Consider the following 20,793-nt stretch of genomic DNA (forward strand, 5'->3'; position numbering starts at 1 on the left):
CATTCCTGGGCTGAAAATCAAATTTCATGGAATTCTATCTAAAGTGGATAAAATTAAATATAAATACTTCTGAAATACAAGTCTTACAGAGTTACCCTTTGCTAGCTTTCTCAGCCAACATCAGTTCATTTCTATTTCCTGAGCCAGTTTTAAAACATGGAATTGTTTCAATATCACTCTTCAGGAAAAAATAACAACGATTACCAGCTCTCGAGGTAGAAAGGCCTCCTCCTGACGAGCCACAATCAGACAGACTGTTTCCCCTTGCTTTGTGCTCCTCAGCATAGCTACAAGCTCTTCTTGGGTCCTGCCAGTGATGTCCCGTCCATTCACCTACATGGCACAAAAGAAAAGAGGATGCCATATCCGTGAATATGTCCTTTTGTCATTTTCCCCTCACCTAAGTCAGGTGTCATTCAGTGACTGAGAGCAAAGATAATTAACAACAGCTTCCACACCGTCTTCCTCTGACCCTGCACAAGTCACTTAACCTTTTTTCCTCATTTTCACCATCTGCTAAAGGAGGTCTGTAGTACTTACCCACCTTGCAGGGGGTTTGTGAGGCTTAATTAGTTTGTAAAGCACTTTGAAGATGAGAAGTACAAAAACAACACGTAAGTATTATTAAAACTGTTTACCTTAAGAGCTTTTTGAGGTTAGTAAGTAGAAATAACCCATTAGATAATGAGATTTTAAGTCACAATCTATCTGAAAATTTTAAAAAGACCAATTTGAGCAAAATTGCCTTAAAATGAGCACTTAACCACCTCGATATTAATCAGACTTCTGGACATGGCTGAAGAGGCAATACATGCTCTGTTTCTCAACTGATGTGTTTATCTGCTTTAAGAGCCAGTATGTTATCAGATCTCCCTTGTTCTACTGTCCCATGAACCTCTGTAAAAATAAACTTTTTCTAAATTGTGGTGTAAAAAACTTGCTGGCAAAAAGAACAAAAGTCATGACACTTTTTACCAAGGTCAGGAATTTTAATTCCATACATCAGTAGTATTTATAGGAAGTACCATATGTATGTTAAAACCAGTGATTGATACTCAGCAGCAGAAATAAAATAAATATTTATCCTAACCTCCAGGATTCTGTCGCCTGACTGCAAACGACCATCTTTTACTGCTGCACCTTTTGGTAAAATATTCTTCACAAAAATAGGACCAGGACCGTGTACTGAAGACTCTCTGGTAACAACAGTGAAACCAAGTCCTTCCGGACCTAGAAAATCAGACAAAAAAATTCCCAATGTAAGTTTTAACAAGCCAACGATGATCATTAAAATAAGTAATCAGTCAGGAACATATATCACAGACACTCATTCGGGCTATCTCTTAAAGAAGGAAAGCAAACAAAAAGCTGGAAACATGAGCATAATTTCTGCATGGTCTAGAGAAGAATTATATCAATGTCAGAACACACATGCTCAAATCTTTCAACAACTACAGACAGAAATACTTTTGGATAACCCACAATAACACAAGACAAACCAGAACTCTCATTTTAAAGAGAATACTTTTTCTGTAAATGGTTTTATCACCAGCCTTCACATTAACATCAACAGTCTATGCAATAAATCAGAGCAATTAGAATTGCTTATTTATGAGCATAAATATAATTTAGCAGTAGCTTTAATGTAACAGTGAAAAGTGGAAAATATCACATGATTTGAAGGCAAAAATTGCTGACTATATGCTGCTAAGAAGGGACAAGTGTTCTGAAGCTGCAGTAAGTGAAGGCATTTTACATTTGGAAATAAACAACCTGAAGTGTTAATAGAAAAATGTTTTAATAAATAACTAGGTAGTAAAATCAATATTAACAGTAAGTCACCATAATCATCCATGACTGGTAAGGTCCATAAAATATTTTTTCACTGAGCATGATTGCTACCAAGCGAATGGTTTTCAGACATACAATGTCAGTATCACATTCCTATCATATCTAAAAATATAAATTACAGTTTAAAAATCAAAAACATTACATCTAACTTGACAAAAATTCTGAAGTAGGTTTTGTTAAGAAAAAGCTGAAGAGTCCAGAAGTAAAAATGAGTGATTTAAGTTAAGAAGTAACAAAAATTAAGAAATGACAGCTTGATTACATTCAATATATGTTATAAGAATAAAGTTACAGACAGTTTTTAAAAAGGCCACTTCTAGCATCAGACTTAACTCTCAGTCAAATCAGAGACAGAAATTAAACAGAAAATGCAACTACTGATTGGGATACACTTAATAAAACACATTTTGCTGGATGTGCACAAACCTGCTATTCTATGCAAAGACAGATCCGCATGGAGCAGCAATTAAGGATATACACACAAAAAGCAGGACACTGACAGCTAAATAAATACAGATGGAAAGATAAGGTTTGTAGAAAATAAAAAGGGGAAAGGGTAAATGTGGTCAGTATGAAACAGTGCAGAGTATATTTTTAAACATCTTTTAAAAATGTCATAACAGCGTTAGTCAATTAGCAAATATAAATAAAAACTAATGAAGATCAGCAGCAGGAATTTCGAACTTTTATTCTGTACTTGGGAAAATCCCCTGTACTCGGCTCTGGTGAGGCCGCACCTCGAGTACTGTGTTCAGTTTTGGGCCCCTCGCTACAAGAAGGACATGAAGGTGCTCGAGAGAGTCCAGAGAAAGGCAACGAAGCTGGTGAGGGGTCTGGAGAACAAGTCTTACGAGGAGCGGCTGAGGGAGCTGGGGTTGTTTAGCCTCGAGAAGAGGAGGCTCAGGGGAGACCTCATCGCTCTCTATAGGTACCTTAAAGGAGGCTGTAGCAAGGTGTGGGTTGGTCTATTCTCCCACGTGCCTGGTGACAGGACGAGGGGGAATGGGCTAAAGTTGCGCCAGGGGAGGTTTAGGTTGGATGTTAGGAAGAACTTCTTTACTGAAAGGGTTGTTAGGCACTGGAATGGGCTGCCCAGGGAGGTGGTTGAGTCACCATCCCTGGAGGTCTTTAAAAGATGTTTAGATGTAGCCATTAGTGATATGGTTTAGTGTAGGACTTGTTAGTGTTAGGGCTGAGGTTGGACTAGGTGATCTTGGAGGTCTCTTCCAACCTAGACGGTTCTGTGATTCTGTGAAAAAGCTGAAGTATCTCTTCATATCGCATGTTGCCAATCAAATACCTTCCACGTAAGAGATATTTTAAAATCAGTAAGTCAAGATAACATGCTTCCAAAATTTACAGGAAAGCTGTCTGTTGAGAACATTACTGCTAACATTCCCCTACCTTCTGTAAGTTCTGGAGCTCTTTAACCAAAAATAACTTGCTTGTATTTTTCATGTCACTAGTTTAAAGTTCAAGTAACAAAAACACAGAAAAAAAAAACATATAATCACTAAAGACTCACCTTTTTTCAAGTCTATCTTTATTTTCTTCGCATTTTTTTTATTGCCAAAGCCCATAAGGGGAGACAGTGAGGGTGAAGATGATTTTCTACTCAGACGTGGGAGGTTGGGGCTCTTAGCTTGTTGTAGTGTTGACTGTACACCTGCCTCCAAGCTGCCTGCTCCAGAAAGATTAACTGGTTTCAGAGTAGGTTTTGGATGAACAGGAGGTGGAACCTTTGTTTTTGGAACTTCTTCTTCATTATGCAGAAAACAAAGGGGAGCAATAGCAGACTTCTCATACTGTTCTCGATTATATGGAGGAAGGACTTCCAAGATGACACTTTGAAATTTCATTGCCTGACGGAAGATGTCCTGAGCCCTTTAAACGAAAGGTATGAAAATTCACATAACAAATCAGAAAATATGGGCTAAGGTTTGAAGTTTTCACAGAGAATAAGATAAAAATGTATCTTAAATATGGACAAATATCACCTTCATATCTACAGTTCCTTCTCTAAAAAGTAAGCATGAAATAAGATTTCTATACTGCAGCATTTCCTCAAGTTAAAGGAACAGCACATCTGTAAGGATTCCTAAAGTGCTATGAAAACATATCAGCCAGAATTAATTAACTAACACAATTCTTCATGCAGAGCATCAGGTAGTGAAGTTCTGAGGGCAAAAGCTCTCTAAAAGACTAAAGTTACAATTTGCTACTTTTTCCAAGTGTTTGCCTGCTACGTTTTATTGTTGGAACAGAGGCACCGTGATTACCTAGCAATTGCTCTTGTGGATACATCTATCCTGAGCAAGCTCAAGACTCCAGTTTTTCCACTAGAGCCTAACCGTGCCTCAAATTCCTTCATTACTCCTAACGCAACCAATAGCTGACTTCACAGCAATAGAGAATGGAGGGATGGAAAATATGGGCATGCTCAGAAGAAACATGGTGGCTGCAAATGGTGCAATACAATAGAACGAGGGTATGGGATATACAGACATCAGAAGAAACCTGATGACTACAAAAGAGGCAACTGTTTGTGTGTTTCTACATAAATTCATAAATAACTAAGTAGATAGTACTCGCATCTTTCAAGCAGCAGCTTCTTCCTCTGGTAGATACTTGGACTTAAACAATGTATTTAAAGATGTGTTCAAGTACAGCACCAGAAACTGTGTTAGAGCATTTCATGAAACTGCTCCCCTTGACTTGATATACAATAACAATACAATGTTTGGACTCATGATTCTTTGCAAGGCAATTAAGACAACTTAGCCAAAGCAACAGTTCCCACAGCCTTCCCCAGATTTTGAAAAACCTATAGACTCAGTCATATCTGTTAAGATATGTTATAAACCTTGAGTTCTGAAGGAACAAAGTAGAACACTTTCTGTGCTTTTCTTTCTCATCTTCTGAGGGTTTAACGGAAGTGGACTGAAAGTCTTCCACATTGCAGAAGGCAACTTAAATAAAAACAGAAATACTGAAGAAATACTGAAGAACTTTTGGGGAATGAAAAAAAATCAAGTACTTCTGTTTAGCAAAAGGCAAGTCGAAGCGAAAAGTAATGGCCACATTTATTTTTAAATAGAAACAGAGAATCTTTTAGGTTGGAAAAGACCTCTAAGATCACCAAGTCCAACCGTTAACCAAGCACTGCCAAGTCTACCACTAAACCACATCCCTAAATCATGATGTCCTTTGAGAACAACTTACACATCTCCTACCTTTCTTTAGCATATCTGTCAGCAAAGTCAGTATTTCACTGAAATCTTGGCTTTGGATTTATACTTGGTTATGAAACAGAAGTCAGTGCTGAACGTACTTCTGAAGTAAACAAAGTTTTCTACACTGCTACAGTGAACAAGCCACTGCAGATGTTAACATCCTGAATGTACACCTAGTGCTTTCCCAGACCAACAATACTTCATAGTACATCCACCTTGCAGCTATAGCTCCTGGGAGGGAGGGGCTGTTTTGAGTGTAATTTTTTTGGCAACACGAACATGCTGAAGTCATAGCAAAGTCTCAACAGATGCAAGGGATACTTCTGCAAGACAAAAATGTCTTGTCTACACTGAGCATATATATGCACCAGTAGTCAGAGCAATTGCGTTCATTGATAGGAGACATGACTAGAAGGGAAACCTCAAACTCAGAGAAGAAAGGGAGCAGGAAGAGTGTTGTGAGGGTATTCTTCCAGCATCACCCTTGAGGGTTAGGTTTCAGTGAAACTTTAACTGCGCTATCCCAATGTGTCTGCAGGGGTTATAGGTTTTCAAGGACAGACTTCATCCTGATCTTAAAAATCACTGCATGCTCACAGCATAAGGATGTAAAGTCTTAACCAGGTTTCTCTCATTCCTCATCTTCATCCTTGCAAGTGGCCACACATGGCTACATGTTACAAGATAATTTAAAAACTCAGTTTCAGGAAATGAATATTTTAAATATATGAAAGAGAAAATATAAGATCTCCTACAAACAAAACATAGTGGAAATAACACAAGTCATCCTTTGGGAAAGTCTAAATGCAGTCTGCAGGGGCAAAATAACTGGATGCACTTCAAAGAGAAAAAATAATGGATGGAGAAATTTACATTTCTGGAGACCCCAAACGCATACTTTAAAGAAATAAGGGAGTCAATTAAAAGAGGTGCTAGAAGCTCTGCAACACAACAGAATGTAATTGAATAGATTAACAGCAAATGAAAAAGCAGACCAGTAGTCCCAATATATACAAATATTATAAACGTGGGAATACAGAAAGTAGGTTGTTGCTATTACAACTGCAGAAGAAGCAATCACCAGGAGCAATACTAGAAAGCCACTGCTGAAAATGGAAGGAGACAGTATGTAACAATCTCCGCTAAGTATTAAAACAGATTTTACGAAGATTATGAAGAAATGTCAATTTGAAACTAGCAAACATTTTGCCATCAAAGGAGAATCTACTGACTATTTCTGGGTCAGTAGTCATCAGGACAGTACTTCTTCACATCTATTAGAATTGCTGCATTTTTGTAACTTGGACTTCTATCAGGTTAGTACAATTGTATCTTGCCAGGTGAAAACTAAAAGGCATATTCATAAGATTAACTTCCGTCTGGAAAGGTGCTTTCTCTAGCCATTCTCAACAGTCAGGGGTAATGACGCAGAAGGTATTCTAGAAGGTAATTCAGGAGAATTCATGGGGACCTAAAGGCTAGGAGCTTGTCCAAAAATATTCCTCTAGCCCCCAAATGCATGTACTGTGGATGCTGACTCTGCACTGCCCATAGTTTTTTCCTCAGGTCCAAGGCCACTGCAGCTACACTGTACGATGGTAGATGAGAACATATTTAGCACCAAATATTCAGAAAGCAGTAACTGGAAAATTCATCAGAAGGAAAAAAACACAGCCACAGAAACAGGGGAATATCTACTACAGAACCATGTTGTTTTTTAGCAAAGCCTATTTTGCAAATATTTATCCCTAAAATTGAAATTATGTATTTTTGTCTAGAAATCTTGAACATTTCGCTTACTGTTCAGAAAGTTAAGCCAAGTCTCAACTCCCTTGAGATCTCAATAGGTTTTTGTTTTATTATAAACAATCACTCAGCTGTCTAAATATATGGATTAGAAGTTAAAAACAAATTACTATTTAATTACTACAGCAAATATCTGAAATTTGAGAGGCTATTTTCTTGCAACAATGTCAAATTAATTCATAGCCAATCAAAGCAACCTGTTACTTAAAGTAATTTGAGATGGATAATAAATGTCAACAGATTTTTCACAAAAGTCATAAAAGGTGAGACTTACCATTTAGCCCCACTAATCATAGTTTGACAGTACTAGTATTTCTAAAAACCTAAGTCCTAAAAAAGCTCTAGGCCCAGAAAAATCTAATTTCCTTTGAAAAAGGACATCAAAAATATGCTGCAAAGTTGATTCACTCTGAAGTTCTTACAAGGAAAAAAATATGAAGGCAATATGGAGAAATAACAGAAGAATTAGAAAGTGAAGATAAGTTTAAAAAAATGAAGTAATTTAAATTGAGTAACCAGAAAAGGTTTACTAAGATTACAAAAAGATTCTTATCCCCAGTTTATACCTTTTTTAGAGGTTTCAGAAAGAAAATCACAAACTTTCTTCCAGTTATCATTTTTTCCATCATTTTAACCAAAATAAATATTTATGGACTTAAACAAACCATTTCGATAAACTCAGCATCGTATAAAATCTTGTCTAGTTAAAAATACCGGTAAAACAGCACTCACTGTGCAAAGGTTTTATCTATGAGGTCCACGTGGTTGATCTTCACAATGCATTCATTTTCATGGAAAAGCCCATCACGCCTAGATCTACTATTTTCTTCAATACCACGGATAAAGAGTCCCAGCATCCTAAAAGGCAAAAGATTTTATTTTATTTTTTAATATGAAAACTTTCCTTATTCTGCTGGTATTAATTTATACCAACTAAATATATACATTTCTCTCTGCTTTATATGAGATGAGATAGACTGTTATGAAGTACTTAACCTAAAGGAAGAATTTCCAGTTCTTGCTTCAATTAACAAGAAGTGGACTACAAGAAACACTAAGAAAAACTGCTGGACATTAGCGCTAATCCGCATGCTAGAACTTCTGGAAGCATTAAATCTTGTAAGTCATACTTAGAGAAATGAAGTAAAACACCTAGATCTCCACATTCAGATAAAAAGTTGTACATAGTTTACGCAATACATGTCTAACACTAAGATTAAATTGCTCTGAAGAAAATCACAAATGGCTATCATGAACGGTTTAAAAGTTAATGTTCTAACTAGACTGTAATAAACTAAACCAGCAATAGAATTAGACAGAAATAACCAAAGTTTCTATGTTTGAGAAGTCTCTGAAACTTTTCAGTTCTCAAGACCCTATTGTGATACATGACAGCAATACCATTATTCACATTGTAGGACATCAGCAGAACATCAAAACCTAAGGTTTTGTTTGTTTTTGTTTGTTTGTTTGTTTTTGAAACCAGGTTATGTGCAAATTGAAAACTGAGGTGCAGCACAGAAACTTCTCATGATGCATTAAGTGAAGCAAAACTCCAGCGTGGCTAACTGCTAGGAACACTGGGCTATTCCTGACCTACCTGGAGTATCTGTATTGCAAATCACAGCTTAGCGTAGATATATCAAATGATATAAGGTCCCAAAAACCTGACAACTGCATGTTTGTGAAGACCTTTTATCATCCAATTTTATCCACTAAATTTCCATACCACATCAGCACAGACAGATGACCTTTAGAGACCATTTTCTATTGATTATACTCCATAAAATATTAATGTGCAATTTCCAACTTTGCCAGCACTCCAATCGCAAAACAGAAGTCTTGCACTTTTTTCTCAGATTCATGACTGCCTCTCATATTTAATTCCATTCAACATATTCACAGCAAGCCATTTCAAATGACACGATATTCATTGTTCATGTGTAACATTCTGATGTTAGATTTACTTTATAGTAAGATTTAAAATTGATATTTATGTCTAAAGCAACGTAGTTTAAATGAAAACTTGGTTCCAACTGAATATTAGGTCTTCAAAACATCTCGCAAAAAAAAAAAAAAATCACATCAGGATTTTCTTGCAGCCTGTGCTACCCTTCACTAAAGGACTGAGAGGGCAAGCAATGGTGAGGGCCCATGGCCCTACTGATGACAACCATCCAACCAGCTGCAATCAAGAAGCTACACACTTAGAACTAGTTCAATGTAATTACAAAAAGATAGAAACCAATAGAAGCAGGGAAATTAAGGAAATTAAAAATTAAGTCAGTTGCTATAATCTTACCTAATCCTACTGTGCCTAGGTGCTGCATTCATGTAACGCTATAGGCTTGCCCACTTGTCTAAAACCTATTGTGAGCACTGTGGTAACTGAGCGGCTTGAGTTACACATGCTATGGCAGCTGAAATTCATGACTCCATTAATTATTTCATACAATCTCAATTTTAGCATTGTTTTAATGCACTATTAAATTTTAATTTCCTTTTTTAACGATATCTAAGTGCTGCAGAAAGGGAAAAAATATTTCCATTAGTTTTGTAATTCCTATATAAGAGTTCATAAATTAATAAGATGTTTTAACTACCTCTAGAAAAATTTTGCTCTGCAGCAGCACTAGGTCTAAAGCCAGCATTACCTTATTAGTAGATAACTGTTTACAATTGAAATACCAGACCAAGTTGGTCATGGCCAATGTGCCTCCATAAATTGCACCCTGTCATTAACAGAAATAAAAGATGTCCTTCTGTACTTTCTCATCTTTGATGAGTTAAAATTTATTTAATTAAGCCTGGGTCTAGTGTTTAAGAGGTAAGAGTGATTTAAGTCACCCTAGTGCTCTTACAAAGATGTATGGTTCTGCCGAGGGTCATTACAATTTCAAAACAACTGTTTAAACAAGTAGGACATTTGTAAAAAAAAAACAAAAAAAAAAAAAACAAAAAACAACCTACAACCCACTACTGTGCTCTGAGGGATCCCCAAGAGCATTTGTAGACAAAGACATAATAAAATGTACACTATGCAGACCAAGGAACTCCTTTCTTTCATTATGGAGGTCTTTAAAAGCTACACCCAAAACAGCGAGATTTCAATACAGAACGGCATTACAGTTACAAAATTAGTGATTTTAACAGCTTGTGATTTCATCACATTTTGAAATACAGTGTACACACTCCAGCATTCATGGCATAACCAAACCAAACAACCACTGTCTGCATTTTGTGCCGGGCAATGAACACAAGCACCTTGCTCAAGAGAGGCAGCCTGCAAAGCCTCACACAACTCAGACCTCCTTCAGTTCCCATGCAAGACCAACTTTCTTCTTGAGACAGTGACATTTTTCCAGCAAGTGGTTATCTACTTTCCCCTTTGGCAAATAAAACATTCTGAAGGAATGTGGGTTCACTAACAACCACAGATGGCACTGAGAAAACATTTACATATACAGACCTTTACAAGGCAATTTAATCCTTCATGTTCTCTGTCCTACGTAAAAGTTGACAAGTAAAGAAACATTTAAGGATTAGACAATTTTTACTTTTGCAATAATTGGCTTTGTATTACAGGCAGCCACTTTACTATATAATAGTGTCATTTATGGCACTGGCAATTTCCCGTCTCTTATACAGGGCTGCCAGTGTCAAATTAACTCTCTGGCTAAGCCTTCGCATGTCAAATTTCAGTCCAGATGTTTTATTTATTTATTTTTATTTTTACCATTCCAGTTGCATAGCTTGGAAAATAGTTATAATGAAAATGCTGACACAGTCTTAACTACAGTACATCAATATGAGCATGCTGCTATAATAGGCTTTTGTGATCTCAAGAGACTATGTTAAATCATTTATAATTAAAGTAATTGTATTGTGACAAAGAAAAGTTCATGGTATAGTACACATTTTATAAATGCTATGCAACCAAATCTGAAAGGTAGCTTGAAAAAAATGAGGCATGACCAGGCAAGCAGATTTTTTTTTTTTTTTGACTTTTCTTGTCTGACAAGTCATTAAGAAAGGGCTTATGCAGAGAAATCCAATTGAAAACAAAAAACAAACAAAAAAACAAAATCACAACAAAATATAACCAACCCTGACATCTTAGAAATACATTGTTCTGCTCAGAGTCTAGTTTACTATTCAGAGAAGAAAAACAGAGACAATTAAAAGAACAAATATGAACAAATTGGTTGGTATTGTCTCATGTAACTAACACTAGTAAACATTTTGGTAATGGAAGACAGGGTCATAGACTCAAGTAACAATTTTTACATATTTTTAAGCATTTGTTCTTCCTTATGGTTATACAGCAGGAACTTTAATAGAACTGAAACTGAAATCCTTTCATTAAAATACTTCTTGAGCAATGCAGAAAATATCTTACCTTCCACTCAAAGATGAAAAAAAGGGCACTACGTGTATTCCCAAGGGTCCACCTTCCCCAGAAATCTCCACTGTTTTTGTCATTTCACTAAAAAAAAAGCACAAGAAAACATCTCATATGCTTCTTCACATAATTTTCTACCTTAAAAACAAATTCTAACCGAAAAACAAATGATTTGATGAAATAGCATAAAGTATAGAAACGATATTACACTCAGAACTCACTAATATATAGAAAATCTGATGAAATTCAAAATGCCTAAAAATTTCTTTAATCTTTCTTTAGATTAGGATTTATGTACTTGGAAAAAGAAAGACACCAAACACTAGACAATTTCCTAAGTGCATCCTTTAGTAGATTAACCAGAATATTTAAAATAAGCTTTGAAGTCAGGGGATACTTCATTCCATTAAAGAAATTCTATTCTACATGTTCTAGAAAAAAAGCAACTTTTTAACTTAAGTTTCACATTAGCTGCTTCAGTCAATTATCCCCATGTGGACCCATTATGAACATGCAGATCACACACTAAAGACATCAAACAAATAAGCAAGTTAATTGAATTATGTTTAAGTATCTTGCTTTCTGCCCTGTGTTGCATACAACCTCAGACATACACACACACAAAAAAACATGATCAAAATTGCAACTCAGCCCATTTCTTCAGGAAGTTTCCTTCCTCAAAAAGCATTACCAATAACCTGTGTATTATCTCTGACAATACAACGAAAATTTTTTTGCTGTTTCATGGCTAGGTGCCGTTTCTTTTCCTATTGAGTACTTTACACTGCTAGCCTTGCAGTGACCTTAGTTCTATTCTGGGTGATCACAGTTTGAAAAGGAAGGTACTTGAATTGGCTAGAACTTCAAAAAAGATCAGAAGGGGGCGAGTTCTACATTTCAGTATGGAATTCCTACCTTCTGTGCTAGTCTACATTTACCGTTACACCTCCCTCCCCCCGAATCACACCGAACAGCAACGCTTGGGATTAGTGGCCAGAGGAAAGCTACTGGGTATTTCCCTTCACATTAGGAATACTCTAATCCAGTTGAACTGTAAAAAGCTCTGTCTATGCCTGCACATCAACCCTACAGTTTCACCAGTTCTGTAAGTGCTGAACTGAGTGACCACTTTACATAGTGCCCTGAGTTACAGACGCAGTCAGTCTGATCTAAGTGCAGGCTGCTGTTGAGCAGAAGACTGACATTTCTGCAAACACCTTACAACAGATCTAGAGAGTGCACCTCTACAAGATGAGAAACACCTCCGACTCCTTCCTTCCCCCAACGGTGTTTTCCTGAGCAATAACTTCTGCAGGGATCTGCTGACTGATCGCCCTGGCCTGTGGCCTTTTGATTCGATGCAAGAATGGGCAGAAGGGCACGGCTGTAAGGGCAGAATCTGTGACCACCCTTGAAGGGAGGCCCTCGTTACACCAGACTGGGCATTACAGAAAAACACACGGTACACCTAAAACAAGGGAAACAACAATTACTGCAACTGATCTTAGACAAATTCTGCCATTGCTTTCTAATAATGTAATACTTTTATTTTTAAAAAGCTTTTATCCAGTTGTATAATGATTAATCAGAAGCAACTTGCCCTTGGTACAATGATTCTTATCTTGCTCAGTTAAATATGGAATGAGAAAATAAACTTATACAGTTTTGAGAGGGTTTCTGTAATTTTTTTCTCCCCAGAAGACTGACTGGAATGAATTTGTATTCCACATAAATGAAATGGACAAATCCTGAACAACAAACCACTATTGATCCCGACATAAAAGATTTCCATTTTACTATATCTATAACACAGGCATTATCAGCATGTATTGCTATTTTTCTTTCCTGTATTCCCCCCTCTTCATGAACCAGGCTTGGAAATCCTGACAAAAATCTTCCTATGAGGTTTTTTTTTTGTTTTTTTTTTTTTTGGTTTGGTCTTAGTAAACTTTTTTTTTTCTAGTGAAACTAAAAACAAAGAAAGAAAAGCTAGATTCCACTCAGGATTGTTCCCAAAATCTCAAAAACACACATGTAGGAAGCTAACTTTCTTTCAGGTCCACCTTCAATTTCCATCAATTCTCTTAATAGACATTAAAATAGACATTAAAAATGTCATTAAAATGGCACTTGTATTATCTTTTGAACTTGTACAGAACCAAAACATATAAGGGAGTTAAGTCCTAAAGGTCCAGAAAATATTCAACAGTAGCAAATGGGTTTTCATTTGTAAAGGGAGAAATTTAAATAAATCCTGATTGTCCCCAGATAACCCTGTGTTGCTTAAGGACTCCCGTGAAGAGTTGTCTTCCTAAGCAACGGTAAAATAGAGCAGTAATTTTCTGAGGGTGACCACGACAGACAGGTTACCTGTCATCTTAAATCAATGCACTTACAGTTATAAGTCAGCTCAAGGCCAAGGATAACATACAAGTTTATTTTTAAAATCTATTCACTAGGAAAAATTGGTTTCTTCCTGAAAACAAGTAGCATGCAGATCGTTTGTTACTTTTAAAAACAGTGACACATCCTAGATGTACTAAAGCACTAAATATCCAGAACAAGAGGACACCACGTATATGTATCTAAAAGGTACTTTATATTTCAAAATGAAAAAACTACAACTCTGAATTACTTTTCACTCCCAAATGTGGTTATTATTTAAACCTAAAAAGAAAACTGCCCTTCACAACAACATTAATAGACCTTAGAGGACATACTGTTTTTATATCATACCTATGAAGGCCTGAGAGTTTAAAATAAATAACTAAAGCAGGATATCTGGGATTGGGCTTTGTTGATTTAGAAACCTCAAAGATTAAAGACTTGGAAAAAACTGACATCATCCACTCCTACTGTCCATCTTCCAGCTGGTTTCATCTGCCCAAAAGAACAGCTTAACTCCAGCAGCATACTGGGCCACACTGACTTGCACTTTAAACTACAGTGGCAAGAGAATTGGGGAATAGGTGTGGGTGAATGAAATGCTGAACAGGATGAGCTTTAAGTTTAAGGATACTAAACTCTACAGGCACGAGGAAGCCCAAGGTGCTGGGACTCTGAGTTTGACAGTCACGTTAAAAAACTGATAGCGAGTGGTGGGGGAGAATGCAGAGCGGCTTTCCATATTTTGGTTGACAGCTTTCATATTGACATTGGATGGATTTTCTGCAATATTCAACACATTAAAAACAACCTAATCCCCAAAGAAGAAAAGCTAACTTCCAAAACTTAGTAACCTACTTGTAACCTATTCCTATTTTCAATCTCTCCTCTACATCTCAAATGCATTTTGCACTAAGTGAAAAGCCAACTCTGACCTATCAAGTCAGTATGCAAAGACGTGGAGTCCAACTGCAGGCTAGGGATGAGAGGCCAGGAGCATCAGTTCACAGGTGAGCGACGCACAGAGCATCAGTGCGTTCTCCAGGAGCAGAGAGAGATACTGCCTCAGAAAATCCTGTCCCTGCCGGGTTTGCAATGCAGTAAGTACAGGTATGTTCTTACAGCAATCAACATAAGTGAACTTTTTAAAAGTGTTTATTTCAGTGAAACTAATCAGAATTGCAAGGTTTACCCCAACTAGAAACACTGCACTGCAGCTTCTTCGAATGCGTGCTGGTGTCTCCCTTCCCCTCCGCTGCTGCACTAACCGTGTCTGTGGTCTCAGCAGGGACGGCACCTGCCCTGTGTTACCTGCCTGCTGCATCCAAGGCCACAGTCAACACCATACTATTGATTTTTAACCTGAAGAAGCTGTCGTCATTTACTATGTAAATTCTTCAGTGCTGGATGTTTATTGATTTCTGCCAGATTCTTTACAGTCTATCACATTTGGCAGGAAGGCTTGCCATGCATATTATTAAAAATGCTGATGAGTACAGTTTAGAGAAAGAAGGTCTGTGTACGTGTGTGTGTAGTGAGCATGCACAACAGTCCATTGTTAACACAGAAAGCAAAATTTAAGTGGAGCGCTGCATATTCAGTGGCCATCAGTCTGTTCTTCACACTGACAGTGCCCTTGCCGTCAAATATTATAGCTCCCTCTCCTGAAAACTGCATCAGGTATTACCAATTTGTCAAATACACAATAGGGAAAGCTTTGACAGCTGAAGGCTCCTCTACCAACTATCCAATAATACTGAAGAACTGACCTCAGCCGCTGAAACGCAGATTCTTAAAAGGGACCTCTCTCCACAGGTAAATGTTTTGCAGTTTTGCAGTAGGACTTTGTTTGCTAAGGGGATTTGACCTTCCCAAATTACCAACGCTAGGAGGATTTTGGTAGGATTTCTCTTTGAGAATGCAGTAAGATGCAACCTACAGCTGATTATTTTTTTTTAAACATATAGAAGACAGCACCTCAGAAAAAAAAGTTCTTTCTACATGGGGCAAAACTTGTCATCATGTGCACGTCACAAGGATCTACTGCCTGAGTATTAAGTATTTATCATCCCAATAGCATATTCTTCTCCATTTTATCCCTATTCAACACCTGCACATAACTAAGCAACAAGCTTTCAATAGATCACTGAATTCCTTGTATATTTTTAAGGGTACAGTTAGCAAGCTGCTGTATTTGAAAAAAAAAAATCTCAGCACAGGATGTCATGTCCCCCGTTGCAAACAGATAAGCATAGCTGACGGAAATGTCACTCAGATGCAGAGAGCTCACTCACAGGTGAAGTTACTGAGCTGCTCTTCTCTGCTTGTCCCTCACACGTGCCTCCAGCCCCAGGGGCCGATGCTGCCATTCTGGGGAGGAGAGAATCCACCAACAAGGGCTGCTCGCATTTGTTAGAGTGCACAGGCTATGGGTGATACCACGTTATAAAGGGAATTTTTAAGAGGAAGTACACGCAGATCTATTCAAATAAAGAGGGTGATGACTGTCCATGCACTTCTTTCACACATTACCAGTCAGTTGCTAATGGTAATGAAGTATCTGTACCCATCTTTTTGGAGAAGGCAGCCTAACTACAGCTGCCAGAAAACACATTTTCCTCCCACCTCCTACCCCTGTTTCCATTTTTTCCTTCCCCTTTTAAACCAGATGCTCAAAAGTTCTGATGAAAATGACTTGGAAACTCTAAAGAAGAAACTGGAGCTGGAGATACTAAATAGTGTGAATACACTCAAAGATAGATGTAAGTCTGAGCAATATCCAAACAGCGATGGAGAGTACCCTGCAAGGAGAGGAGAAAATAATAATGTGAAGGGTCACAAAGGAGCTTTCCAGGCACAGCCAAAACTGCTCACTTGCTTCTAAGAGAGTCAGGCATGTTTCAGCTGTTCCATTCCACACGGGGTGGAAAAAAAAAAAAAAGGAAAAACAAACAAACAAACAACAACAAAAACACTCACAAAAAGTTTAAATATTTACTATGAAATAATGTCATAATCTTCCAGTTTCAGGTTTGAGGAAGCAACCAATCATCTCCTCATATCTAAAATGTGTTAATCTAGTAAAGATGTCACTGCAATACAGATTTTTCCCCACTAAAATTTGTTAACTCTCACAAGATCAGCTGTCTATAAGTTTAAAGACAAATCAGACAGCCTGCAGGCACAGGTTTTTGTCTTTTTTTGTTTTTTAATCAAGTTGTTCCACTTCTGTGTTGTTAGACTACTGCAAGACACAGAAGGTGGTTAAAAAAAAAAAAAAGTAAATTACAGAGAAGAAAAAACACTGCCGTTACACTTTAATTATGTATCTACAGTGCTTAAACCAAGGAACTAACCCTGACCTCTGCTAAAAAGAAGTGGGAAGACAGCAAAACAGAACATAATGGAAACACGTAATGAATTATCTATGCATAAATTACTCTTTCAGTTCCAACTAATCCACTGCTATTAAGCTAAACATCCACTTCCAAGCAGATACAAGTTTCCTGTCTCTTAAAACTGTCATTTTTACTAAGAAACAGAAGAAAGGTTTCAGTATTTCCATGTGCACTGTCCTACAGGACTAAAGGTTTTGGGCTGTAACACACTTCACTCTGATTTTTGTAGAGTACTGAGACCCCACTGTTCATTTAAAAATCTTTCAGTCCTCATCTAGAATAGGCAGCAAGGAAAAATACCAAATTTTCTACAATGATGGTATTAGCTTGGCTTCTCTTGTTCTGAACATTATCTTTACCAGCAAACACAAAATAAAAAATCCACCTTCACAAATTACAAGAGGATTATAATTAGTCCTGCTTTTATTTATTCCATTAAGAACTGCCAATAACAGGCTGTTTCATGTCTTCCTCCAGCAAAGTTCATCTCTCAGAAGGTCATGTTAAATTTTTCAGACTCCTGAGGGATACAGTTCCGAAAAGTTTCCAAGTACTTCTACAGTGAAATGTTTTCTAGAGAATCCAGGCAAGGAAATTTCCTTCCTATTAGCTTCTTCATAGAGGAGCTAGAAGTCCTCCATACTGCCCATCATTTCATTTACCCAATGTGCACCTTTCTAATTTTAACTACTTAATTTAATGAACTGATTTACTTCAAATGGAACAGTTTTCCTACTTGAATGAGAATTATAAAGTAAGCCAGGTCTGAAGCCTTTCCCTTCAACTGACCAGGTTTCACAATCATAAAATATTAATCATGATGTTCTTTATTTTGCTTCCCTCTGAAATACCCATTACTGGCTACAGTTAGAGAAGGGACATTGACCTCAGATAGGCTGCTGCTCTGATGAGAAGCCTCAGATAATTTTCTTAGGTGACTAGGTGCTATTTTATTTAAGTGCTATAGGTCATAATGATCAAATTCAATGGCAGAAAGGAGTATTTTCTGGTAAAAGCAGCAGTCACAATAGTGGTTTTCTTTTCTTCCATAGCATGGAGCAGCTCTCAGGCTGAAATATTAGTTTCATTATCATCATTAAACTTAACATGACTTATTTAAATGAAGATATATAGTATCATGACTCAGTGGTCCTTCATGGCCCTAAAACCTTTGAAATATAACAAGACAGACACCTGCACAAATTATAATTTACTTATTTTCCAGAAAAAACAGCATGAAAGGAACCAAATTATATATCAAGATGTTACTTACATTTTTTTGTGGAATTAACTGTTTTCTTCATTTTATTAATAAGAGCTTCTAATACAAATAATTAGTTAGATTCAATCAAATTAAGATACTAGTAAGACAGATAGATAGTCTCTAGTGATTGATTCATTATTTTTTCTTTATAAAACAATTCCTCCTAAAGAAAATACCTCTATAAAACAGTTTTTAAAATAACTCCGCACTTCTCTAAGGAGAAAGCTATACAACAGCAAAATCACTGCCTTAAAATGTATATTCTTTAACTTTTAAAATTCTGGTAAATTTCACAGAAATGCCAACAAGTTTTACAGAACAGTGTTTTCTGAATTCCCCCTAACTACACTGTTTTAAGAAATGAGAATGTATTGCAAATACTTGAACATATTACATAATTTTTAGGGAGTGGAAAAACAAACAAACAAAAAACCCAACAGCTCATTTTATCAATACTTCCAGGCAAAACAGTGTTTTAAAAAAATCTCAAGGTACTCCTCTCCTCAGGCCCCTAGGATGCACAGCAAGTTATATTTTGGTAGAACTATTTCACTGGAGTTCTGCATTTAAGGAAACTGCTCCTCTCTATATTGCTGTTGATGGTTTTTTTTGGTCAGTGTTTTTCTTTAATTCATTAATCTCAATCCAGATTATGATGAATCACATACCTACAAAAAGTTACAACCAACACAGAAAGGTTCTTGGGAATACATTGTTCTGACTAGTTTTTCCTCTGCTCCCTGTCTGGTTCAGCACTTTGATGCTCAGTCATTGAGTGGGACCCAATCTATATCCTTTGTCATTTTTCCTTCCATACTCCTCCCTCCAAGGGGGTTTGCATATTTCAACAAAAAATTTGAGAGAATTAGGTTCATTGAGTGTTTTGTGATATAATAGAGAAGACCTGTCCATTTCAGGATTTGAAATATAACACAGACGTCTTGTCATCCTTCTCACTGCCAAAGCTTCTGATGACACCACCAAAATACAAGTGAATACAACCACCATCTTCTGAAGAATCTCAAATATAAGCAATAACTTGGTTAACCTGATAAACCCTAATATGTGCTCAGATAACTCCTAAGAGAACTTAGATGATCTAAAACATGCTAGTAAAATCATAAAGACAACAATAAATCTGAGCATAGCATGAGCAGAGCTTGATTAATCCACATAACAAATTAACAGATCAAGAGACAAATGAGCGCATATATTTGGTGATGAATAACTACCTCAGGTGAAACAAACTGTAGATGACTTGAGCAAAATTATATAAAGAGAAAAAAACATTAGCAACTAAGCTGACTAAGTTCAATGCCTGCATGATGAACACTAATCAGCTAGCATGTAACTTAGAGGCCTGGCAGGTGCAAAGAAGGCTGGAAGAGCACTCCAATTCCTTTCCATGATGAGACCATTCTAAAAATATACATCAGTGACAGCCAGCAAGAGAAGAAAGTACAAAATGGCATACAAAAGCAGGTGACAAGGAGGGCTCAGAGGGGAAAAAACGCAGACAGATGAGTCGAGAAGCACAACCATACCAAGGTGAAAGAATCTCCCATGAAAGAAATGAAATGATGACACACAGAACAAGACTAAGAAATTAACTCTCTTGTATGGAAAAGACTGATTTTTATGTGCTCTAAAAGGGAAGGTGATCTCTCCAGCAAAACCCTGGCATGGGCCATAAAACCAGAGTCCCTGCTCTGACAGACTTCCGCACATGCTTTGGGTATAGAACTTCATGCCTCTTTCCTGGAACCCCATCTATAAAAAATGGGAATATTAGCACTTGTTTTTTCTCAGGTATTTGTGAGGATAAATGCTCAAAGATTACAGCATGCAGATATTATTCATTACACTGTTTTTATTTTATACTGTTTTGACAAACAACTATGAGTTGCAGAATTACACTAAATGATTATTTGCTTTCCTCAAAATTGAAATGGAAATTTATTTTTGATGTCTTACCTGTCACACACACATCTCCCATATGACACTTTTCTTTTATTATATAACATGCTATTATATCACTACAGTTTTTCAGCAAACACAATACACTGGACAAAGTGTGTTGAATACCTTAATTCCCTTCCCTACTCAAAAAGGTTATTTTAGCACAACCTTAATCTCCACTCAAAACTGAAATTTAGGCTTAGGATGGGACAGGAGAGTAACAATATGAAAACACTTTGCTTTAAATTTGCCAGGTCAAATCCTTATTATCAACACTGAGGATGTGAATGGCCTACTTTGTGATACTATACACCAAAATTAACAAGTCAGGCTGCAGTAACAAATGTAAACTGTTTTTTTAAGCAGTTATTTAAAGGTTTGTGGTGTGTTTTTTTGTTTGTTTGTTTTGTTTGTTTTTTTTAACTTCAGTTCAGCCATTCAAGATTTTCCTTGTGATTTCAGGAACAATAAACCCCAAAACTAAATATTAAACTT

At 36.8% G+C, this 20,793-nt stretch overlaps 1 protein-coding gene across 9 annotated transcripts in view; it reads right to left on the bottom strand.

The window, feature by feature from the left end:
- PARD3B (par-3 family cell polarity regulator beta) overlaps positions 1-20,793 on the bottom strand; it is a 538,356-nt gene that overhangs the window by 217,362 nt on the left and 300,201 nt on the right. For all 9 annotated transcript variants that reach the window (XM_080600336.1, XM_080600334.1, XM_080600332.1 and 6 more), the window contains 5 exons: positions 11,290-11,376; positions 7,623-7,748; positions 3,377-3,735; positions 1,091-1,230; positions 205-333 (listed from right to left, as the gene is read on the bottom strand). In XM_080600336.1, coding sequence (XP_080456462.1) covers positions 205-333; positions 1,091-1,230; positions 3,377-3,735; positions 7,623-7,748; positions 11,290-11,376 — 841 coding nt within the window. The remainder of the gene's footprint in view (positions 1-204; positions 334-1,090; positions 1,231-3,376; positions 3,736-7,622; positions 7,749-11,289; positions 11,377-20,793) is intronic.

This window comes from Anser brachyrhynchus, assembly GCF_964034855.1.
Source record: "Anser brachyrhynchus genome assembly, chromosome: 7".
NCBI classification, from domain to species: Eukaryota; Metazoa; Chordata; class Aves; order Anseriformes; family Anatidae; genus Anser; species Anser brachyrhynchus.